This window comes from Eschrichtius robustus, chromosome 5, assembly GCF_028021215.1.
Source record: "Eschrichtius robustus isolate mEscRob2 chromosome 5, mEscRob2.pri, whole genome shotgun sequence".
Taxonomy (NCBI): domain Eukaryota; kingdom Metazoa; phylum Chordata; class Mammalia; order Artiodactyla; family Eschrichtiidae; genus Eschrichtius; species Eschrichtius robustus.
Window position 1 is genome coordinate 131,389,830 of NC_090828.1, and position 26,399 is coordinate 131,416,228.

The following is a 26,399-nucleotide window of genomic DNA, read 5'->3' on the forward strand; positions in this document are numbered from 1 at the left end:
CCACGTGCCATACTTAGAGACCTCAACTTGCTTGTTAATGTCACAAGAAAGGATCTGGGGAGATTATGCTGGGGGGACCCCAGACCTCTTTTTGCTTTACTTGTGCCTCACAATTACTTGTATTTTTGAAAGACAAAAGTATCAAAATTTTTGATACTGGGTAAGATTTCTGATACTTGTGAGCCTTATTTGACAATTTGACACTTTATGCTCTCATTCTTTAGGCTAAATAACGCACCCTCTGGTATAGATACAGATAATTTCTGAGAGGCAAGACTTTACTCAGTTCTGGAGTGTGGATTGATTGATTGATTGATTGATTTTTATTGTGTATTTTTAAAAAATATGTTTTATTGAAGTATAGTTGACTTACAATGTTGTGTTAGTTTCAAGCGTACAGCAAAGTGATTCGGTTATCTATCTGTCTATCTATCTATCTATCTATCTATCTATCTATCTATCTATCTATCTCTCCACTCATTTTTATATTCTTTTCCATTGTGGTTTATCACAGGATATTGAATATAGTTTCCTGTGCTATACAGTAGGACCTCGTTGCTTATCTATTCTATATAAAATAATTTGCATCTGCTAACCCCAAACTCCCAATCCATCGCTCCCTCATCCCCCTCACCCTTGGTAACCACAAGTCTGTTCTCTGTGTCTGTGAGTCTGTTTCTGTTTTGTAGATAAGTTCATTTGTGTCATATTTTAGATTCCACGTATAAGGGATATCATGTGGTATTTGTCTTTGCCTGACTTCACTTAGTATGATAATCTCTAGGTCCATCCATGTTGCTGCAAATGGCATTATTTCATTCTTTTTAACGGCTGAGTAATATTCCATTGCATATATGTATCACATCTTCTCTATCCATTCATCTGTCAGTGGCCATTTAGGTTGCTTCCATGTCTTGGCTGTTGTAAATAGTGCTGCTATGAACATCAGGGTGCATGTGTCTTTTCAAAATATGGTTTTATCTGGATATATGCCCAGGAGTGGGTTTGCTGGATCATATGGCAACTCTATTTTCAGTTTTTTGTGGAACCTCCATACTGTTCTTCATAGTGGCTGCACCAATTTGCATTCTCACCAACACTGTAGGCGGGTTCCTTTTTCTTGGAGTGTGGATTTATAATTAGATGATTCAAATGTTCTTCAACCACCCCTGGGTATAGATTACGGTTAACTTGTGTACATATATGCATCATGCCGTTCATACAGAGATATTTTAATGCATTTTACAGACAAAATAACATTACCAACGCAGGATTATGTCTCTTATGATCAGTAGAGATGGTGATGAACAGGAATGTCAGTCGCATTAGCATTGGCAGTAAGTACCAATTGCTTTGTGGTTGTTCTGCGCTGAGCCCATTACATATATTAGCTCTAGTTCAATAAACCTGCAAGGTCTCTGTTCTCATTTTACAGATGAAAAAACTAAACTTCAGAGAGCTTATGTCACTTGCCCAAGGTCACATCAGTGTGACCTCAAGTCTGTGCTACAACACTGAACTTCCCCCCACCACTGACGCAAAGTACTGGGGTGAATGCGACCTGTGGTCTTTGGTAGTTTTAGCATTACAGTGGCTTTAAGGAAGTTAACTGTGCATTTCATTGCAGGGTCCATATAACAAATACTGCTTTCAAATCTGTGATGCTTAGCAACGCTATCCTGCCAAGCCCAGTGGGACCATGGACCTATCTACATGGAAATTTCATTCAGAATTTTGAGAGTTGAGATCAGAGCTGTTAGACAGCAAAGCTAGAACAGTTGTAATGACAGGTGAGACAATCCACCAAAGGTTCTCCTTCCTGGCACCTCTGACCTTGACAACTTCCTTTCCCATGCCTGGCTAATACCGGAATGAAGAATAAAGGTGAAGCACTCCAACAGTGCCTGCCAGGGAATGGTGTCTGATAGATACTATGATTTTGGGGGATTAGCTTTGCATGTAAATTCATGAACACACTGGCAGCTGTATCATCTGGATGTTTTCCAAACCCCTCATTGGAAGAGATGTACTATGGGGGCAGGGAGTTTCTTATAGTCACTGCTGCTGTATCTCCAGTGCTCAGAATACAGCCTGTCATGGGGCTGGTGCACAGTAAATATTTATCAAATGACTCATCTCCCCAGATAGGCATTTTGTTCTGGGCTGAATATCTGTGTCCCTCCCAAATTCATATGTCAAAGCCCTCAGTCCCAATGTGATGGTATTAGGAGGTGGGGCCTCTGCAAGGTAATTAGATTTAGATGAGGTCATGAGGGTGGGGCTCTTCTGATGGTATTGGTGCCCTTATAAGGAGGGGGAGAGACATGAGAACTCTCTCTCCTCCATGCTCACGCACGGAGGAAAGGCTGTACGAGGACATAGCGAAAAGGTGGCGGTCTGCAACCTAGTCAGACACCTGCTGGCACCTTGATCTTCAACTTCCAGCCTCCAAAACTGTGAGAGATAAGTGTTTGTTGTTTAAGCTGCCCAGTCTATGGAATTTGTATAAAGCCATCCAAGTGAGGACACATTTTGGACCTCAGACTGTTTCCACTCAACCCAGTAAAAGCCCTTGGGGACTGGACTTCTCTCCAGCCCCTTCAGGCGTGTGTTAATCTTGTCTTCCAGCCTAGACAGCAGGTAGCTCAAGTGCAGGCTGCAGCCTTCTGCAGGATCCCCCAGCTGTGCCTGCATTTGGGGCACCCCCTGAGCACTCGGGGAATTTGCAAATGCCTTGCCCGGGGGATGTGTGACTGTAGGCACAGACCTGGGCAGGCTGGCAGAGTCCGGCTGCATGTGCAGGTCCCGCGTTCCCAGCTGCCTCAACAGCATGGCTGGGGGAAGGCTTGTTTGGGGTGGTGATGCGGTGACCTTTCTCTCAGCAAATAGCAATCCTGCTTCCCTTTCTCCATCCCCCTCTCATTTAATTTACAGCCTGTGCAATGGGGAGAGAGGGCTGGGGAAGTAAAGCCATTGATAAATGTGCCTCACTTCTTTGAGACGTCAGGGGATATAATAGAAAAGGCTTCATCTTCAGCCCAGGGTCCATGCCGGTGTGTTTGAAGCAGCGTGTAATTTCATTCGATGACCTTTCCAGCTCACAGATGACAAGTGAGGTCGAGTGTATGTTTTACACTTGTTTTTAAAGCTGCGAAGGGCAGAGGATTGGGAGGCGGGATGAGAGACTAGTCACACGTCTAAACTTCTCTCTTGTTGCCAGTGGACCCAGGCCCTCTCTTTCTGGGTGATGTGCTCTGCTGCGACCTTGAAGGTCTGAATGACTTGCTTTTGGATCCCAAACCTGAGTTGTCACCAGCTCTCATTTTGACCAGTGATAAAATGGCCATATGACTCATTTTTTCCAAATGTGGACACTTTGGAGAATGAAACAGAGTGTTAAAGACATGGGACAACAGGTGAAGCCAGGACTGTCCTGGGCAAACTGGGATGGATGGCTACTTAGCCCGTGACATCTAACATTTAATATGTGCAATGAAAACTTCAGGCCACCTCTCTACTTTCAGAAGTTTCCATGAACCCATGCAACAAAGGAGAAAATCTTTCCTATGGGCTGACCTAGGGGACATTGTTCTTCTCACAGATATGGACTGAGGAGATCTCTGCTGGGGATGCAGTCGTAAAGAAGACAGCCACGGTCCTGGTCTAGTGGTGCTTACAGTCTAATGCAAGTGTGGCCTCAGATGGACAAAAGATGGCCACGCATTGGGCTAAGTGCTTTGCCCAACAGTGGTGCAGCTGGATGGGGACAAAGGGGGGGCAGTTGCCGGGGAAGGCAGTGGGATGGGGTGTGGCAGCAAGGGCAGGCCCATTGCTCCAGGGCTGTTAGCCTTCGTGCGGAGAGGTGAAGAAGCAGTATAAGGCACGGTTCCTTTCCCAAAGAACTTACGGTCTTGTCGGTGGAGTTAGATGCATGCACGAACAGTCCTGGCTGACCCGCACTGTTTAGGGTGAGGACTGCCATTTCGTGGTGTGCCCTAAGTGCACTGGGACTTCGGGGGGGCGAGGGGGTGAGGGGGTGAGAGAGTTCAGGGAGGCCTCAGAGGAAGACAGCCAAGCGTGGGAGAAAGACGCGACTTCCAGTTCTGGCCATCATGCTTGACTTAATGTCACGCAGCAAGATGCCTGGCCTCTCCCACAGCGGTAATAGCTACCGAGTGCCTGCTGGGCGGGTCCTAGCTTGTTCATTGCTCATCCTCTGAGCAACACTCAAATAGATGCTCTTATCTCCATTTTAGAGTTGAGGTTCAGAAAGAATTAGTGACCTGCCAGTGATCCCAATGGAGGTAACAAGTAGGTTTGTATTTGAACCTAAGTTGATGTCACACCTGCGCTCACACGTATTCCACTAGTCTAGTGGGTCTCAAACTATGAACTGGAAGCAGCAGAGTCAGACTCATCTGGGACCTTGTTGGAAATGCAAATTATTTTTTTTCTTCTTTATTCTTTTTATTTTAATTAATTAATTAATCTAAAATTTATTTTATTGGAATATAGTTGATTTGCAATGTTGTGTTAATTTCAGGTATACAGCAAAGTGATTCAGTTATACATAGATATACATTCTTTTTCATATTCTCTTCCATTATCGTTTGTCACAGGATATTGAATAGAGTTCCCTGTGCTCTACAGTAGGACCTTGTTGTTCATCCATTCTATACATAATAGTTTGCATCTGCTCATCCCAAACTCCCAGTCCATCCCTCTCCCACTCCCCCTCCCCCTTGGCAACCACAAGTCTGTTCTCTATGTCTGTGAGTCTGTTCCTGTTTCATAGATAAGTTCAGTTGTGTCCTAGTTTCGATTCCACATATAAGTGATATCATATGGTAGTTGTCTTTCTCTGTCTGGCTTACTTCACTTAGTATGATAATCTCTAGGTCCATCCATGTTGCTGCAAATGGCATTATTTCATTCTTTTTAATGACTAAGTAATATTCCATCGTGTACCTGTGTGTGTGTGTGTGTGTATAAAAACATATATTTATGTATCTGTATCTATATATCTCACATCTTCTTAATGCAATTGTCTGTTGATGGGCACTCACGCTGCTTCCATGTCTTGGCTTGTCAATAGTTAGCTGGCTGAATATTTGGAACGTAGTTAAGGGAAGGTTCAGAGTGAGGAGAGCCGTCTGCCTGGTCGGGGGAGGGGCATTTTGGATGACTGGGCACCACACAACCAGCTGCTGCTGCTAGCAGGGCAAGGAGCCATCCTCCCATTGTCTTTAAACTCCATCTTTCCCGTCTGTAGGAGATGATCATGATCATTATTACTGGCGAGACACCTGTTCGGTGTAATGAACGTGCAGTTTGCTGCAATCAGCAATGAGCAGCTCCTTGTAATTGGCTCATAAGAATGACAAGGTGTTGAAAGCGCAGTTAAGCCCTTTCCAATTCACATGTGCCATTAGCAGGAGCTCGTTAAAGTCATGAACGAAGAGAAAGTGTAAATAAAGAAGCCTGCCCTGTGTAATTACAGCTGTACATCTGACCGCCTCCTTCCAGGGCTCGGACGAGAGGGGCTCCGGGTGTCCAGACCTCCTGGCCCCCCCATCTCTGCCTCTTTATTTATGCCATTTCTCGGGATGTGCATCTCTGTTGAGTTGTGGGAAGGCTGGGATGCAGCCTACAGAGCGGTGGTGACGCATGTGCATGGCCCAGACAAGCAACACCGGCCAGGGCACGGGGTCGCAGCAGAACCCCTTTCCCGCTGCCTCCTGGGGGACACAGCCTGGAGCCTGAGTCCGGGCTGAGTGACCTTGCGGGTCATGCGATGTGGAGTTCCCTCGGCCTGCCTTCCCTGTTGTAAAAATAAAGGTAAGTGGTAGCCAAGACTACAAAAAAAAAATGTGCTTCTACTGTAAATAAAATAGATAACTGACAAGGACCTACTGTATAGCACAGGGAACTATACTTAATACTTTGTAATAACCTATAAGGGAAAAAATCTGAAAAAGAATAGATATATGTATAACTGAATCACTTTGCTGTACACCTGAAAGTAACACAGCACTATAAATCAACTATACTTCAATTAAAAAAAATGTGCTTAATGTACAGTCAAGAAACATCTGCTGAGTGATTCCTGCATGCCAGTCTCTGTTTTGGGACATTCTGCTTTGATTTCAGCACTTTTCTAACAAGTGGTGTTCCCGAGGCCGGCTGTCTACAAAGGCAACTCAGTAAACCCAGCTGCATGGTGTGATTCAAGGTGCAGAGAAAGGCATCTTTTTTTTTTTACCAGAAAACAACAACAACAACAAAAACAAAACCAAACTGTCCTAAACAACAAAACATTCTAAAAACAACAGAAATGTCTCAGTGTGTCCTGAGGGGAAAGTGGGGATTTTTAAGGAATCCCTTGGGTCTGAGATGAGTTTTGTATGGACTCCATCCTTCTGGCAGGTGCTCACTGGCGGCTGGGCGGTCTCCTGGTCCAGGATATGACTTTTTAAAATATTCTTTTCCATTATGGTTTATTACAGGATATTGAATATAGTTCCCGGTGCTATGCAATAGGACCTTGTCGTTTATCCATCCTATACATACTAGTTTGCATCTGCTCATTCCAAACTCCCAATTCACCCCTCCCCGACAAGAGGGACAACCCCTTGGCAACCACAAGTCTGTTCTCTATGTCTGTGAGTCCGTTTCTGTTTTATAGGTAGGTTCATTTGTGTCATATTTTAGATTCCACATGTAAGTGACACCATATGGTTTTTATCTTTCTCTTTCTGACTTTTTTCACTTAGTACGAAAATCTCTAGGTCCATCCATGTTGCTGCAAATGGCGTTATATCCTTCTTTCTTATGGCTGAGTAGTTTTCCATTGTATATATGTACCACGTCTTCTTTATCCATTCATCTGTTGTTGGACATTTAGGCTGCTTCCATGTCTTGGTTATAATGCTGCTATGAACATTGGGGTGCATGTATCTTTTCAGATTATAGTTTTGTCCAGACATACAGGGCATGACATGGCATTGAACAGCACAGGTACACGGTTCACGTGCTGTATACATGTTTGCGTTTTATACACAAAAAGAGTAAGATGTTTTTCACCCCTTTCAAACATCCCCAGTGCAATGCAGGCATGTAGATGGAAAAATGATGATGGTGAAGATAAAGACTCACAGAGGGCATTAGGAGATGCCCGCAGCTGTCCCTATGCAGTCTCACTCTGTGCTGGACGCTGTCCCAAGTACTTCAGAGGCTGTATGGATTAATCCTCACAGCAATGCTGTGAAGTACTTAGTCGATGGAGAAACCGAGGTGAAGGGGAGTCAAGTAACTTGTCCGCAGAAGTGTCCATGCTTGGAGTTGATAAAAAGTCCGGGACTTTGGTTAATCCTCCCACTTCTGGTGACCACACCCAAGTGCTCCCAACAGCTGGGTGTCTGTTTTCTCCTTAATGACTTGCAGAGAAGCAGCTTCTCCAGGTTCCATCCCTCGGCTTCCCCAGCATGGACCACACCGACTTGATGTCAGTGAAACTGGTGTCTGGTGAGTGCAGTGAGCGGGCGGGGTGGGGGACAGAGGTGGAGCTATCCCTCTACCACAGCTCTGCCCTGGAAGCCGGGTGCTGGGAAGGTGGTGGTCCGTGTAGTTGATTGAGTTAAACTCTAACCTCTACATAAATGTCTTCAGTTATGCATTCTAGAAGGACCACGTCCAAAAAGTGAAACTAGCAGAGGTCCACTAAAAGTCCCCTTTTGGGTGTGGAGAAGAGGGAACCCTCCTACACTGTTGGTGGGAATATAAATTGGTGCAGCCACTATGGAGAACAGTATGGAGGTTCCTTAAAAAGCTAAAAATAGATCTACCATATGATCCAGTAATCCCACTCTTGGGCATAGATCTGGAAAATATGAAAACTCTAATTCGAAAAGATACATGCACCCCAATGTTCGTTGCAGCACTATTTACAACAGCTAGGACATGGAAGCAACCTAAGTGTCCATCGACAGATGAATAAAGAAGATATATACAATGGAATATTACTCAGCCATAAAAAGGAATGAAATAATGCCATTTGCAGCAACACGGATGGACCTACAGATTATCACACTAAGTGAACTAAGTCAGAGAAAGACAAATATCATATGATATTGCTTATATGTGAAACCTAAAAAACAGATACTAATGAACTTATATACAAAACAGAAATAGATCCACAGACATAGAAAACAATCTTATGGTTACCAAAGGGGAAAGGTGGAGAGCAATAAGTTAGGACTTTGGGATGAACATATACACGCTGCTATATATGAAACAGATAACCAACAAGGACCTACTGTATAGCACCGGGAACTCTACTCAGTATCTTGTAATAACCTATAATGGAAAAGAATCTGAAAAAGACTACATATATATATATATATATATATATATATATATATATATATATACACACACATATATATGTGTATATATATATAAACTGAATCACTTTGCTGTACACCTGAAGCTGTGTGGCTTGAGGGATCTCAGTTCCCTGACCAGGGATTGAACCTGGGCACTCAGCTGTGAGAGAGTGGAGTCCTAAGCATTGGACCGCCAGGGAATTCCTGGGATATATTTTTGAATCAATAAATGATACAATTTTTTTGGACAGATTGGATGGGAGCGTGAGGTAAAGATGGGTCAAGGATGGCTCCAGGAAACTGAATGGGAAACTGGAAGGATGGAGCTGGGACAGATCAGGACACAGCATCAGGCAAGGAATTTGAGGTGTCCAGAGCACAGCCAAGTAGAGGTGCTTTGCGGAGAGTTACAGAGGGGAGTCTGGAGTTGGGGGAGAGGGCACGGCTGGGGAGTGAGCTTGGAGGGATTGTTTCAAGCCCTGAGTCTGGATGAGGACCCTCAGGAAGAGAAGAGGGCTGAGTCCCGGGTGCTTCAGCCTTGAGAGGCTGGAAGAGGAGAAACCGCAAAGCAAGCCAAGAGCAGATTGGGTGGGGGGTGGGGAGACTAGAAGACTGACGTCCTACAAGCAGAGCAAAGAAAGAGCTTTCAGGAGGAAGGAGGGGGAAAGCGAGGTAAACGCCGAGGAGAGCGTGGTTTAAGGAGGGGGCTGAGAATTGGCTCTCATATGGAGACACAGGGTGGTCACAGGGGTTTGATGAGAGCTCTTTTGGTGGAAAGATGATGGGAATGGCTGAAGGCAGACCCTCCAGTGAAGAATTTGGAGGCAGTGAGTGCTGCAACTTTTCCCAGGAATTTTAGTGTAAAAAAGGAGCCGAAAACTGGGAAGATAGAATTAACATTAGGCTTTGCACCCAAATGTCAACAATTGCATCCCTGGGATGATGAATGTGCTTCTTAAAAAGTTTGTTGTGACTTAAAAAATAATTCCTATATTAAACATGTTAATTTTGAACAAAAAAAGTTCTAAGATCAACACTGGAGTTTGTACAATTTCTTGATAGCCAAACCCTCTAATCAGCTCAGTTCTTAAACAGAGAACTGGGAGTTGGGAGACCCCCCCCCCCCATGGATGTTTTCAAATTTCCCTTAAAAATGGGGTGGTCTTACCTTTCTACCTGGGCTGAGACACAATATTGAATTTCTCCTTAAATTACTAGGATCCATTTTATGCTGGCCTGTGTCTAGAACAGACCTGAATAAATTGATCTACCCCCTGTCAGTGAAGCGCTTTTAAAAGGATCTTCTTACCTTTCAGTCTTTTAGCATGAAAGTCAAGGGGAACTTCCCTATGTCAGGATTATTCCCATGTGACCTGTATTTAGGAAAGTATGTGGGGCAGCCACTGGTTTTACTTGCGAGGTGATTATTAACAGTGATAAAATAGTAATAGCTACTATTCACTGAGTGTTCAACAGGGCCCAGATACAATGTGAAGAGCTTTATCTACACTTGTTCATATAATCAGCACAGTAAACCTATGAGTTAGATATTCTTGTTATGCCCCTTTTCATGGCTAAGGCAGCTAAAACTCAGAGATCATATATCTGGTAGGGTCAGATTTGCCTGGTCAAAGTTCAAGTCCCAGCCCACTCTCAGGAATGTACAAAACTGGGTGAAAACTCCCTTCCCCTTGTCCAGGCCCTGCTACCTATGGGTAGGTGGAAGCAGTGCAGTGGGTCCCCCAGTGGGACAACCTCTTAGAAGTTTTCAATCAAGACTTTGGAATGAACAAAAATGGATTTTCTTACTGAAGGAAGACTTTTTCTACCTTCTGAGCTTAAAAACTAGTCAAGAAAAGTGAGCAGTAATGTCTGTAACCCCGGCCTGTGATAGGGTTTCAGCAAATCCAGTCTTCGGTGTCACTGTGAGGGGGTCAAGCCCCCATTTATCTACATCAGAGGGAGTTGCATCTTAGCAATGGCAGAAAATGTCTTAAAACAAACTCCTTCAAGAAAACAAAAAACAAAACAAAAAACAAACAAACAAAAAACCCAAAAAGCAAAATAAAACAAAAACAAACAAAAAACCAAAAACAAAAGAAAACAAACTCCTTCAGGTTGTGTATCCAAAAATTACTCCTGTGGTAATTTTATTCCCCAAATAAAAGACCCTCATACTGTTGAGTTCCATTAAAAAATGTCCCTTGTGAACCCTCTTACACTGTTGGTGGGAATGTAACTTGGTGCAGCCACTATGGCAAACAGTGTGGAGGTTCCTCAGAAAACTAAAAATAGAGCTACCATATGATCCAGCAATCCCACTCCTGGGCAAATATCCAGACAAAACTCTAATCCAAAAATATACCTGCACCTCTATGTTCATAGCAGCACTGTTCACAATAGCCAGGACATGGAAACAACCTAAATGTCCATCGACAGCTGAATGGATAAAGAAGATGTGGTACATATACACAATGGAATACTATTCAGCCATTAAAAAGGATGAAATAATGCCATTTGTAGCAACATGGATGGATGTAGAGATTATCATACTAAGTGAAGTAAGTCAGAGAAAGACAAATATCATATGATATTACTTATATGTGGAATCTAAAATATGACACAAATAAACTTATCTATGAAACAGAAACAGACTCACAGACATAGAGAACAGTCTTGTGATTGCCAAGGGGGAGGGGCTGGGGGAGGGAAGGACTGGGAGTTTGGGATTAGCAGATGCAAACTATTACATATAGAATGGAAAAACAACAAGACTCTACTGTATAGCAGAGAGAACTGTACTCAGTATCCTGTGATAAACCATAATGGAAAAGAATATTAAAAAAGAAAGAATGCACATATATATGTATAACTGAATCACTCTGCTGTACAGCAGAAATTAACACAACATTGTAAATCAACTATACTTCAATAAAAAAGAAAAAAATGTCCCTTGTTATTACACAGATTTGACTGTTTTGCCAGCCAGTGACATCCCTATAAAGTGGAAAAATTTGTACAGTAAGTTCAATAAATAGAATAGATATTTCCCCTAGTCCCCCCTTTATGAAGCGGGATGATAGCATCCCTCACAATTTAGAGCTAATGTAAGCATTTAGCACATTGACTGGCCATAATAAAGGCTCGGGTAAATGTTAGCTGACATTAATAATAAATTCTCACTAGATGACTAACATAATTAACATATCAAACACTGGCCTAAGCATCACACGCTGCTTCTTGAGCTGAAATACCTTCTTTGTAGGCAAATTGTGCTTGGGAGATGCTTAATAGTTTTCTTCTCTTAAGGAGTTACATCTTTCCCCCATAATTTGATTTACTCTGTAAGATGAGCCCAGTCAGTTATTTGGTCCCTTCTATGGAGGCATCAGTTTTGTATACCTAAATTCATACGGGTTCAACATTAGTGGAGAAAATCTGAGTTGACCAAAGGTGCTGTCGGGTGCAGACTGCAAATATACTCAGGTGTATAGAGGAAGTAGAGTTTCTTTATGTTGTCCATAAATGCAGTTTTCCTCTAAATTAACTTTTAAGTCCTTCTAGGTTTAAAATAGTCCAGCCTGATTAATTCATTAGATAACATATTCAAATCTTTAATCTCCCATATCCTCTCCAAGGTGGCATCTGGTATCCTGCAGTGAAGGAAGACATCTTGGATCCCCGCCCCTCATCTGATGCCCACATCCCTTCCACTCCCCACCATAGCCTGCCTGGAGGTCTCCTGTCCCCAGGATTCCCTGGGCCAGACGGGGTGTCTTTCCCTTCCTTTTCTGGTTGGATCTCCTTCCCTTACAGAAAAATGCTGGTCTGAAGTCTCCCAGGCCTGGTCCCTGAAGTGTCAAATAGATTCTAAAGAAATGTACTCAGCCATAAAAAAGAATGAAATAATGCCATTTGCAGTGACATGGATGGACCTAGAGATTGTCATACTGAGTGAAGTAAGTCAGAGGAAGACAAATGTCATATGATATCACTTATATGTGGAATCTAGAAAAATGGTACAAATGAACATATTTACAAAACAGAAATAGAGTCACAGATGTAGAAAACAAACTTATGGTTACCAAAGGGGAAAGGGGGGGAGTGATAAATTGGGAGATTGGGATTGACATATACACTCTACTATATATAAAATAGATAACTAATAAGAACATACTGTATAGCACAGGGAACTCTACTCAGTACTCTGTATTGACCTATATGGGAAAAGAATCTAAACAAGAGTGGATATATATATATATATATATATATATATATATATATATATATATATATATGTATAACTGATTCACTTTGCTGTACAGCAGAAACTAACACAACATTGTAAGTCAACTATACTCCAATAAAAGTTAATTAAAAAAAAAGAAATGTAGCAAATCCTTTCTCTTTTTTGCAATTCTTGACTTTTAAGCCTATTGTTTTGTGAAAGAGGTTGTGGCCTGGTCACCTTTTGCCCTGGAGCAGTGAGCCCCAGTCCAAGAAATGGGGGGTTGCAAATGGAAAAGGAGGAGATGGGGTTAAAACGCCTTGATGGAATATCGACACGATATCATCCCTGTAACCGTGTCTTGGAAATGAGTGAGAACCTGGCCATCCAAATGGCCACATTAACTTGAGTAACTGCCATCTGTAAGTGACATGCGAAAATGGAAGGATGTACCAGATGCTTCATAACTGCTGTGGTGATGGTGTGCTCACAGAATTAATGGTGAACAATGATTAGAGTGCTGACGGATGGTACTTTGAACACCAGGAGCTGCAGTGAACAAGCTCTGTCATCATCGGAAAAGAAAAAACAACAAGAGGGGATGTCAAAGTTTGTGTTCACTGAAGTTCCCATATGGATCCAAGATTGTTGCCGTGATTATTTCTGCTCCATGAGAACCATCTGCTTTCTCACACCAGCATCATTTAACATCAGAAGGACAGGGTGTCAGCCTTAAATTAGGAAAAAAATGAGTAGCTAGAACTAATGAGAAGGGGAATGTTGATCTTCATTTATTAGTTTCCATTCTCCCAGTTATTAAAATAGACCCATGTACTCTAACCCCCTACTCACCTTTGTCCATCCAACTCTGGTACCTTCGTCCCGCCCCCCCCCTCCCCACCTCCCTCCTTTCTGCCCTCTTTCCCTCTCTCCTTCCCTCCTTTTCTCTTTTCCATTCTTCTGTCATCCTGTTCCAAACCCTCTGACTGCTCCAGCTCCCTTCCCTTCGGTGTGCCTGTTACAAGTGGTCATCACTATACAAGTTAGCATTTGACTTAAAAAACAAAAACAAAAAACCGAAACTGATAGGAAACTGAAGCCCAGCAAGGCTGCCATTGAAGCCCCGCCGCCAGGCCATGAACTGACCTCCAGAAGGACACAGACAGCTGTCTTTCCTGTCATGGATGAGACGCCCAAAGCCCCGGTGGGCCTTGTGCATTTCTCCTTCTGTTGAGGGCTCATTCCTTCTCCACTTCAGTTCAAGTGGTTCTGGTGGGACTGAGCCCACTTTCCAGATGCAGGGGTGAGTCTATGACTTAAGTGACCCCATGGTCAACTTTGGGGAAAGGCTGAAAGGGACCTTGGCTCAGAGGAAAAGAGAGACAAGAGCCAGGAGAGCGACCTAGGGTCCAGATGCTACTGTTTGACATCCTGGATCCAGCTGTACCTGAACTCATCCTGTGAATTTCCCAGTTACATGAACCAATTAATAAAAACACAATGAATGGAAAACAAAATAGTGCTAGGCGCTGTCTTATGTTAGTTTAAAAATTATTTCTAATATTTTAAAGTCATCTTCTCTACAGGGTGACATATGCTTCCACTGAAAACAATCCAGTGTTCCTATTCTCCGGCATTAGTAAATGTTAAATGAATATTTCATGACTGGCTAATAATTATGAGAATAACAATAATAGTTATTTTAAAATATTGTGGCCTAAATAGTGTTGAGGGCAGAGCTTTGGTTTTTGGCTCTTGTTTTGCTTTGTTTTTTGTTAGGCCCTTTCTAAGTGCTTCATGGTATCAGGAAGTAAGTGAAGTGAGATGAGTTTGGGGTTAAGCTTGGAGTTTTGTCATTGTTATTATCGTCTCATGATCAACACCATTACCGCTCAATGACTGAACACTTAAATTTTTGTCAGATATGTTCTCCTACTCAATTCTCAAAATAGTCTTAATGACACAGGTATTACTCCTTCCATTTTGTAAATGAGAAAACAGGACTCCAGAGAGCTTACTAACTTTACTTTTAAGTCATCAAATAATAAAATTAATATTATGTGTCAAGAGTAATCTGAGGTTGTACGAATATGATCACGTGTTATTCTCAAGACAATCTTCGTGAGGGAAGGTATCTTTCTCCCCATTTCACAGGTGAGAAAAATAAGGATCTCAGTGAGCTTAGTAACTTCATTAGTCAAGTAATGACTGAGCTCAAATTTTGTGCCCAAATACTGTGCAGGATGCTAAGGATACAGCAGTGGAAAAGTCAGACATGGTTGTCGGCTGTCTGGAACTTAGTTTAGCAGGAGAACCTACAGTCTAGTGGTGGGTGATAGCGTCCTGGTTCATCCCAGTGTACACACTCAATGATGGTGGAGCTCAGCGAGTGGACCCAGGTGCAGGTGATTGACTTTGTATCCTGATGCTGCCCTAAGATTCTGGCAAGAGTGACCCAACTCTGGGCCCTATGCTTTAGAGAGTCCTGTGTATCACAGACACACAAAGTAAGTTTAATTGAGAACACATTGTGATTTCTGTCTCTTGGAGCTCAGGACTGGCATCTAGTGATTTATATCCTTTAAACATCCAATCTCACGACTAATACCTTTCAGGCTCCAGGGAAACACTCCTTTATAACTTTTATCTTCCATCCTCAACATAACAGTTGACTGTTGGAAGGTAACCAGGTCTGTAGGCTGTGCCACTGCAGATTTTGGAATGAACACTGCTTTGGGAGACAAGGAGGATCTGAGTTGCAGAAGCACTTGGTAAAGGAAAAGAGAAGTTAATTAAGTTGTCAAATTTTCCCTTGAAGACAGAGTAATTAATTTGTCAAATTCTCTGTCTCAGAACACATGAATACAGCAGAGTCTTGCAAAACAAAGTGTCATTTCCCCTAGTGTCGACACCCATTTTCTTTCTTCTTTTCATGTTCCAATTAGAAGGACTCTCCAATTAGGCCATGATTCACAAACATTGCACACGATGGCTGAGGAACATTTTGCAATATTGTATGTATGTCTAGATATAACACTGTAACACACCATACTCTTCTTTACATTGACATTTAGATAGATAGTGAATGCCAGAATCATAAATAATTTTATATTTAGATGAATCATTTCAAAGATTTAATTAACTTTTGAAAAAGTTTAAAAAGAGCTTTATTTAAGTACATCTGATTTTAAAACTTGATATTCGTTACATGTAATTTTACCTTGCCTTAACTTTAATAGATAATTTTACCTATTTTTGAAGAAAAAGAACTTTTTGGAAAGTTTAGGAAAAATAATTAAAATTTTTCATTGACATGTTTGAAGAAAATAGATTCAAATTTTGTTTACATTGAATACAATTCTGTTTTGTTTTTAAATTCCTTATATCATTACTGATAATAGAAGACAAATGATGTATAAACCTTTAACATATGATTCTTTAAAAAATTTTATTTATTTATTTTATTTTTATTTTTGGCTGCATTGGGCCTTCGTTGCTGCGTGCGGGCTTTCTCTAGTTGCGGCGAGCGGGGGCTACTCTTCATTGCAGTGGGTGCTCATTGTGGTGGCTTCTCTTGTTGCGGAGCAAAGGATCTAGGTGTGCAGGCTTCAGTAGTTGCAGCCCGTGGGCTCAGTAGTTGTGGCTCACGGGCTTAGTTACTCCAGGGCATGTGGGATCTTCCCGGACCAGGGCTCGAACCTGTGTCCCCTGCATTGGCAGGCGGATTCTTAACCACTGTGCCACCAGGGAAGCCCTAACATATGATTTAAAAAAAATAAAATAAAGAGAATTAGGAAAGTAGAAAGGGGCAGGATTGGTGGTGAAGTGAAGAGTGGGGGCTTTGCATGTTCAATAAACCAGAGCTATTTGGAGATATGGGCTCACACAATGATTTTTTTAAAATGGAAATATACCTGATACACAATATTATGTTAGTTTCAGGTGTATTACATAGAGATTTGACATTTGCATACATTATGAAGTGATCACCACGATAAGTCTAGTAACCATCTGTCTCCATGCAAAGTTATTACAATATTATGAACCGTATTCCTTACACTGTATGTTACATCCCTGTGGCTCATTTATTTTATGACTGGAGGTTTGTACCTCTTAATCCCTTTCACCTATTTCACCTCCCCCTCCCCACGTTTGTTCTCTGTATCTGTATGTTTTCATTTTGTTTTGTTTTATTTTTTAAAATTTTATTTTTATTTTTTTGGGGTGACAAAGAACAATGAGTTTTATCTTGGACATGCTCTTCTTCCTCCCCTGGGTGTCCCTGCCCCTTCTGATCTCAGGTCCAAGCTGTTTTTGTTTTTTTTTTTTTTTAAATATCTTTATTGGAGAATAATTGCTTTACAATGTTGTTCTTGTTTTATTTTTAAGATTCCACATAGAAGTGAGATCATATGTTGCCTTTCTCTGTCTCACTTATTTCACTGAGCATGATACCCTCTAGATCAATCCATTTGTAGCAAGTGGCATGATTTCATTTTTTATGGCTAATATTCCATCATAGATATATACCACAAATTCTTTACCAATTGCAAATTTAGATTCCTTCCATATGTTGGCTATTGTACATAATGCTGCAATAAACATTGATGTGCATATATCTTTTTGAATTAGTGTTTTTGTTTTCTTCATGTAAACACCCAGAAGTGAAATTGCTGGATCATATGGTAGTTCTAGTTTTAATTTTTTGAGGAACCTCTATACTGTTTTGCGTAGCAGCTGAGCCAATTTACATTCCCATCAACAGTGCACAGGGGTTCCCTTTTCTCCACATCCTGGCCAACACTTGTTTTTTCTTGTCTTTTTGCTAATAGCCATTCTGGCAGGTGTGAGGTGATAGCTCATTGTTTTTGATTTGCATTTCCCCAGTGATTAGTGATGAGTTTGTTCGATATCGAGCTGTATGAGTTCTTTGTATATTTTGGATGTCAGCCCCTTATTGAATATATCATTTGCAAATATCTTCTCCCATTTAGTAGGCTGCCTTTTCATTTTGTTGATGGTTTCCTTTGCTGCTCAAAAGCTTTTTAGTTTGTTGTAGTCCCATTTGTTTATTTTTGCTTTTATTTCCCTTGCGTGAGGAGACAGATACAAAAAAATTTTGCTAAGACTGATGTCAAAGAACGTAATGCTATGTTTTCTTCTAGGAGTTTTATGGTTTCAGGTCTTACATTTAATTCTGATTCATTTTGAGTTTATTTTTGGGTATGGTGAAAGTAGTTCAGTTAGATTCTTTTGCATGTAGCCGTTCAGTTTTCCCAACATCATTTACTAAAGAGGCTGTCTTTCCCCCATTGTATATTCTTGCCTCCTTTGTCATAGAATAATTGAACATAAAAGTGTGAGTTTATTTCTGGACTCTGTTCTGTTCTACTGATCTATGTGTCTGTTTTTGTGCTAGAACCATAGTGTTTTGATCACTGTAGCTTTGTATGATAGCTTGAAGCCAGGGAGTGTGATATCTCCAGCTCTGTTCTTTCTCAAAATGGAGATGAATTACAGGTGCAAGGATGTTTCAATATCTGTAAGTCAATCAACGTGATACCACATTAACAAACTGAAGAATAAAAATTGTATGGTCTTCTCAGTAGATGCTGAAAAGATGCTGATGAAATTCAACATTCATTTATGATAAAAACTCTCAACAAATATCAGGATAGAGAAAACACACCTCAACGTTACAAAGCCCATATATGATATACCCACAGCTAACATCATAATCTGGTGAAAAGCTGAAAGCATTTCCTCTAAGAACTAACTCTTTGTTGAAATTCTCTCTGTGTTCATCCATTCTTCTCCTGAGTTTGGTGACAATCTTTTTAATCATTTCTTTGAACTCTTTGTTGGGTAGATTGCTTATCTCCACTTTGTTTAGCTCCCTTCCTTTCTTTCTTTCTTTCTTCCTTCCTCCCTCCCTCCCTCCCTCCCTCTCTCTCTCTCTCTCTTTCTCTCTTTCTCTCTCTCTCTCTCTTTCTCTCTTTCTCTCTTTCTCTCTTTCTCTCTTTCTTTCTTTCTTTCTCTTTCTTACTTTCTTTCTTTCTTCTTTTTTAAAATATTGCACTCCTTTCTTTTTTAAAGAAATATTTATTTATTTATTTGGCCATGCCGTGCAGCTTGTGGGACCTTAGTTCCCCTACCAGGGATTGAACCTGGGCCCCTGGTAGTGGAAGCACGGTGTCCTAACCACTGGTCCACCAGGGAATTCCCTGTTTAGTTCTTTTTCTGAGGCTATGTCTTGTTACTTTGTTTGAAACATACTTCTGTCTCCTCATTTTGCCATGTTCTGTGTTTATTTCTATGTGTTAGGTAGGTCAGTTATGTTTCCCGATCTTGGATGGGAAGGCTTATGTAGGAGATGTTCTCTGGGGCCCAGCAGCATGCTCCCCTCTGGTCACCAGATCTATATGCTCTAGGGGTGCATCCTGTGTGGCTTGTGTGCCCCCTTCTGTTGGGGTGGGGTGGGCTGACTACTGTAAGTGTGCTGGTAGGCAGGGCTGGCTCCTGGCCTGGTTGGCTGTGAGACCAGGCCACATGCAATGGCCATGGGGTCACTGGAGGGCAGGGTAGGCTTCCTACATGGTTAGCTGTGTGGCCCAGGGGGTCCTGGGGCTCGTGCTGGCCCCCCAGAGGGCAGAGCTGGGTCTCCAGCACTAACAGGCTAGAGGGAAGATTCGAAAATGGTGTTTGCCAGCACTGGTGTTATCATGGTAGGGTGAGCGCCCCCAGATGGCTGCCACCAACATCTGTGTCCCCTGGGGGAGTCCCAGGTTCCTCCTGCCTCTCCAGGAGGCTCTTAAAGATCAGCAAGTGTCTGACCCAGGCTCCTCTCAAACTACCGCCTCTGCACTGGGTCTCGGAGTGTGTGAGATTTTGTATGCACCCTTTAAGGGTGGATTATCTGTTTGATGTAGTCCTCCAGTCCTCCTGAACATAAGCCCTGCTGGTTTTCCAAGCCAGTTGTTCTGGGGGCTCCTCTTCCCAGTGCAGGATTGGGGAACCCAGGTGGGGCTCGACCCCCTCACTCCTGTGGGAAGACCTCTGAGATTGTAATGTTCCTCCTTGTGTGGGTCACTGACTCAGGGATGTGGGTCCAAACTATACTGCGTCTCTGTCCCTCCTAACATCTCGTTGTGGTGTGGTTCCTTTTTTATGTCTTTAACTGTGAAAAATCTTTTCTGCTGGTCTTCAGGTCGTTCTCATAGAAAGCTGCTCTGTAAGTCGTGTAATTTTGGCGTACACTGATTTGTTGAGACCTTAGTAAGTTGCAGGATCTTTTCAGTGGTTTGAGTGTCCGGAGCAGAACTGTCCAACAGAAACAGAAAGCAAGTCACATATGTAACTTAAAATTTTATAGTAGCTACATTAAGAAAGAAAAGAGAAACAAGTGAAATCAATTCTAATAATATATTTTATTTAAACTATCAAATAGTGACTAAAAATGATCATTTATGATTTAATGAATTTTTCATCCTTAGTCTTAGAAATCTGGTGTGTATTTCACACAGAGAGCACCTCTTCACAGGGACTGGCCACATTGTGGGCGCTCAGTGGACATGTGGCCATGGCGATCGTGGTAGACAGTGTGGGTCTGGAGCCTCATTTGGAATTCTGTGTCTGAGGAGCCTTAGAGATTTATGACCCTCTGAAACCAGGATCCCATAAATGTAGTTCTCCCTGGCTTTCCTCCTGGGCTGCATGGTCAGTTAGCGCTCCTTTACGGCTGGCACAAAGTCAAATCCACAAGATGTGAGTGGCCACCCTGAATTTATTTGTCAGAGGATTTGCAGCTCCTACGAAGTGACAGACCAGGGGACCCGGAGTCCCAACCACAGAGGAGGTAAATATGTATCCAGAAATACTTGGCCCACAGATTTTTGCTGACAAACATTTCTCTATATCCCAGAAATGGCTATATGGGAGCCAAAAATTGGAAACACCTCATTTTCACAATGAGGTTGCTTATCTCAGAAAGATAACATCCTGAAAGAGGGTCTTTAGCATCCTTTTGAGTTGGAGAAAACAGTGCTTTTGAAGTGACATTCCAGAACGAACCTTCTGGTTCTGAAGAAAGTGAACATTTTCACAGTCAAATAAGGTGTCAGGAATTTGAATTTCGAACTTGACTGCTCAGGCATAAAGATCCGAATTTCAACTAGGAATGTGCCAAATCCACCTGTATCTCTCAGCATTTGCTGTGGCCACTTTCTTTTTATACACTTAAATCTTCCTTCCCTACCTTTACTCACGTTCTGGTGAATGATAATATTCCCTGGAATCTGATTTAGAAATAAATGGAATGGTTAACAGCTAGCCTTTGGAGTCAGAATTTTTTTTTTTTTTTTTTTGTAGTGGGATGATCATGGCAAGATATTTCTTCATGGCCAGGAAATAGATAAAAAGATATTTTCTCATATGTAAACTGGACAATAATCATAGTTCTTTTCTCCTAAGTTTTCATGCGGATTAAAAGAAATAATACACATAATGCATTTAGCACCGTTACTGCCCATATCAAGTTAAATAAATGTTGACTGCTATTAAAATCTCTTGGGCACTGGCATCGAACTGGTTGACTAACTGTAGGCTGATGTGAATCTACTTCTTTATATATGAAATTGGTTGATTCCTAAGTAAAAATCTTGACATCCTGACAATTTGATTCTCTCCCATTGGTATGGAGGCTGGGGGCGGGGGGGGTCACACAGAGTGAACCAGCTCAAGGTTCACCACGTTTTGCCATGTATTTATTTCTTCCTCTCCATTTGCTTTCTCCTCCTTTTCTGTTCTTCACTATTTTCCTCTCACTTTCTTTCTCTTTTTTTCTTGGTCATGACTTAGGGATGTTGGTGCCCTGAATGGGCATGGCTTCACCTCCCAGGGCACGGGCTGGAGATGACTCTCTTAAGCTGTGCCGTTGCATGTTTGTTTATTTTCTTGTAGATGATGTCCATGCGGTAATCCTGAGATGAGAGCTGAACCCTTCGATCAATCCACTGGGCTCAGTGTGGGTTTTCCAGAAGTAGTCTCTGATGATGGACTACATGATAATAATTGAAGACAGGAACGCTCTATTTATAAAGTTGGTGCAGGGCTCGCCCACCCCATCATCCTGGGAAGCGGCTTGGCCCCCAGCCTCTTGGTGAGGCAGTGTAGATGCTCCTCCACGGGGACACCTGTGGCAGGTGTGACAGGGGGCGGTGGAGTGGCTGCTCTGGGAAGAGAAACAGCGGGAAAGGACATGTAGACAAGTCATCTCAGTGAGACCACAGGTGGTTGGGAGGCTGGCAAGTGGCACAGGCAACAGGGCTGGGGATGCTGAGGCCCAACGGGGACCAGAAGATCAAAGCCAAGCATGCGGACGGGACTCAAAGGCCAAATGTCAGGCTGCAGCCGAGTGTGAGGGAGCCCTAGGGACCAGAGGTCAAGGGGAGCTGGCGGTCAGAAGTCACGAGTGTAACTAGACGTCAACCCTTCATCAGCCGTTTCCTTAGACAGGTGGCCTCCATCATGCTTCCTGCTGGGCAAGGTGCTGCTTGCCATGCGGCAGATCAGGGCATGGGGGTGGGTGGAGGTATCGGATTGACTGGTACAGGATCGGGTGAGGGCAGAGTTTGACATTTTGGTGAAAGAACTGGTATTAGATGTGGTTATAGACTGAATGCTTGTGTTCCCCCAGAATTCGTATGTTGAAGACTCTAACCCCTTGATCTGATTGTATTCGAAGATAAGATCTTTATAGAGATAATTAAGGTTAAGTGAGGATATAAGGGTGGGGGGCTGATCTGATAGGATTAGTGTCCTTATAAGAAGAGAAAGATCTCTCTCTCTCTCCCTTTCTCTCTCTCTCCTCCATGTAAGCACATAGCCAGGAGGCAGCCATCTGCAAGTCAAGAACAGGGCTCTCACCAGATCCCATCATGCTGCTGTCCTGATCTCAGACTTCCAGACTCTAGAGCTGTGAGCAATACATTTTTGCTGTTTATAAGCCATCCAGTCTATGGTATTTTGTTATGGCAGCCCTAGCCCTAGGCTAAGACAGATGTAAGGTTTAGTTTTGGGGTGCATGTAGAGAAGGGAAAGGACATGCACTTGGAGACTCAGGCAGTGAGGGCCAGCTCTCACAGAGGTCTGGTCAAGACTGGCATCTCCAGGAAGGGGATTTAGAAAAGCAAGATAGGGTCCCAGCACCTCAGAGATTTGGGAGACCACCAAAGGCAAAACAAAAGCTCTCCCCAAAGGAACTGAGTTCTCAGCATTGGAACACAAGATCCAAATAGCACAAGAGCAGGGAAAACTTGGGTCACACACTGAGGCTGGTCACAGCTCTTTAAACTTGAAATGGAGGGCCTGAGTGGGAAGGGTAAGAGGGGAGAGGGTAAAGTGGACCCAGATACGGGGAAAGTAGGGTAGAGAGGTTGAGGGTGAGCAAGGCCTGACAGCCAAAATTTTTGCCTATAGATGAGTGAAGCACATAGGAAGGGCATAAGAGAGAGAAGCTCAGATCTGTGAATGGCTGGATCCTTCCCTTCATTCAGGTTTTGTTCAAATATCTCTTGATCATTGTTTGATAATATATAGTATCTGACTATGTGTATATGTGTATCTATATATAATACAATTATAATATATGTATATGATATGTATGTATATATATACACACACACAGTGTACAGATGTATATATGTGTAGATACATATGTAGTGTTTATATAGAGTTATTTATTAATACATATATATTTCCCCATCAGAAGGCCTCTGGTCTGGGCTCAGGGAACAGTGTGGTCAGCGGATTAGTCCTAGTATGGGAGGGAGAAGCTGGCTGATAGCATCCTGTTGGATTTACAGGACTGGGGTCTGTTACTTCTTTTTTTTTTTGGTAAAACATTATTTAATAAAAGAAAAATCACAAGATTATGCTCCCTTAAAGTTTCAATCTTTTATATCAACAAAACAGATTAATGCTCATTGTTAAAAAAAATCAAATACTATAAACATATAGAGTATAAATCATCAGCAATCACAATCTCTATAGATAACACTATCCTTAACATTTAGAAATCTCTACATAAAATCTTATATAGATTCATACTTGCATTTTAAAAGTCAACATTAATATGCACATCTTTCCAAATCAGTTAAACAACTTTCTGCCATTAATTTTAATGGTTGCATATTTTTCTAATATATGGACTGTAAAAAATTAATAAACAGAAACCTCAATTAAATAGATTTGGGAGACTAGAAAGGGGAGCTCTCATACCCAGCAACCATAGCAGAGCCCAACAGAAAAAAGAAAGACTCCTCTTGTTTCCCGGCAAGGACTCAACCAATGGAAAGTCATGGATTCTCTGTTTACTATAGCACTCCCATTTTCCTTTTCCTCTCTATAAAAGCATTCTCCTTCCCTTGCCATGTGGGGACTTGCACAGGACTCACCATGGTTACAGACCTGAATTGCAATTTTCTGCTGATCCAGAATAAATCCAACTTTGCTGGAGAAATATCTGGCAGTCTATTTGTTGTAGGCCAACAGGATAAAAATGGCCATTTAATCAATGCTCATTCAATGGGCATTATAGTGCCTTCCTTCTTTCCTTTTAGCTATTATAAACAATAGCATTGCCATGAATATTTATATATATACAACTCTATACAGCTGCCTGATTAATATTTGTGGGTTACTGTATATAAGAATCTTTTGAGGATAAATTCTGAAAAAAAATCAATATTGTTGAGTTAAAGTATAAGCATTTCTAAAAATTTAGATTTCATTTTTTCTGAGGGAGTAAAGTATAGCTTATTTTTAGTAGTTTACTATCACTTTTAAAAAGAAAAAGATCCATCACAGTGACCATGTTATTTCAAAGGAAAAAGAAAGTGCAGGATTTAGGAAAATACCAATCCAATCACATCTTACTGGGCTTAAATTCCAGTTCTGCCACCTATTAACTGTATAACTTGGGCAAATTACTTAATCTCTCTTTGCCTTAGTGGCCTCAGCCATATAATATAAAGCATTACTGAATTTCAAACTGTCAGACTGACAATGTAACAACATGAACAAGTCCAATGTCAATTAGTACTTTCATTAAATAAGAATAGATACCTCATGGTAAAGTCTTGTGTCATTCATCCTAATAAGCAACCCATCAATTCTCAAGAAAAACCGCCACAGCAAGAAAAAGCTAGAAGGCATTACTCTAATTTTCACACTCAGGCTTGAAACTCCATGATCATGAAGTTCATCCTCAAACAGGAGAACTTCTTCAAAAAACTTAATCTGTTCTCTGGCTTTCAATTTCTCTGTATCTATATGATCTGTTGTAGGTACAACCTTTAGCTTAAGTGATTCTCCACGTAACGTTCCCTTATAATCTGTTGTATAGGTCCAATCATACGGTTTCACAACCTCCTTACAGTGCTCACCCTCCGTCCTGCTTTCCTGCCACTCTTCAGCACAGGCTACTTTAAGCATTCCTCGGTAGTTGTTCACACATCTTAATGCATCTGTAGCATTGAACTCAATCCCAAAGCCAGAGCCATGCTGGATTCTTAAAACGTTGTCTCCAAACATCGTTTCAGGGAGAGATGGCATATGCAATTCATCAGCTAACTTCTCCACATCCGCTGACTTCATGATGTGGGTCTTGGACGCCGTCAGCTTCCAGGGCCCGAAGGACAAGTCCTGGTGGCTGCTGTGGAAGCCGTGGCTCATCATGGCCGTAGCGGGGCCTGCGTGGGCCACACGGAACAGGCTGAAGCAGCGGCGTCCCACCGGGTCTGTTACTTCTTAAAGGTCAGAGGGGGGACTTTGTATTCTCAGAGCCCGCATGTTCCCTGGCTGCTCTCCTAAAAGCCTGGGCTGGGGGAGGTGCTGGGAGGGCCTGACCTCCTTGCAGAGGGTGCCCGTATGCACAGGTCGCCCCAAGTCCAGAGATTGAGCAGGATTCCTTGGTCTGGAACGTCTCTGCCTGGCCATAGGGTCCCGCTTTCTCTGGGATTCTCCTGTCTGTGTGTCCAGGCCACGCTTCTGCTCCGGTTCCTGGTCCTATCTCTGGCGATACTGAAACTGAGCAGGACCCTGTTGGGCTCCTGGGCATGGAAGCCTTTCAAGCGCTTGTTAATCAGGGAAGGGAGGGTGTGCAGAGACAAGGGATGACCAGTCAAAAGAAACCACAGCACAGCTTTGGGGGCAGGGCCCTGGCTCCATCTCAGTTGATGCACATAACAATATCTCTGAGCTCTTCTGCAGAGCTAAAACCCCCAGCAAAGGGAAGATGTTAAACACTCGATGAAGCATTCTTCATTCCAGAGAGAAGGGCACAGTTTGACAACCTCGAGAACCAGAGAAGCTCATCAGGAGACCACCTGAGGCCAGATGAAAGGAGTGCAGGCCCTGCACTCACCCTGATCATTTTCAGCAACCCCGCCCTTGAACCACTGCTGTAAAACTCCTCACCAGATCCTCCTGGGTTGGGACACAGTTTTGAGAGGCACGAGCCTGCTGTGCCCCCTTTTGCCTGGCAAAGCAATAAAGCTATTCTTTTCTACTTCACCCAACACTCTGTCTCCAAGATTCAGTTGGGCACCGGTGCACAGAGGCCGAGTTTTCTGCATCAATACTGCCGAGCTGGTTTATTGTGAGCCCACCATGCGCTGGCCTCTGAGCACGCTATGTGTATCGGGGCGTTTAATCCTTGTAGCCACTCAAGAGGCAGCTCCTGATACCTCCATCTTTCCACTCAGGAGAAGCCTGGGACAGAGAGGCAC

The 26,399-nt window shown here is 42.5% G+C and overlaps 1 protein-coding gene across 1 annotated transcript in view; it reads right to left on the reverse strand.

Moving 5' to 3' along the window:
- Window positions 1-25,347, reverse strand: part of LOC137764652 (TIP41-like protein) — a 38,236-nt gene extending 12,889 nt beyond the window's left edge. Inside the window, exon 1 of the mRNA XM_068543692.1 lies at window positions 24,736-25,347. Within this exon, the coding sequence (XP_068399793.1) occupies window positions 24,736-25,347 (612 nt within the window). The remainder of the gene's footprint in view (window positions 1-24,735) is intronic.
- Between the last annotated feature and the right edge of the window lie 1,052 nt (window positions 25,348-26,399).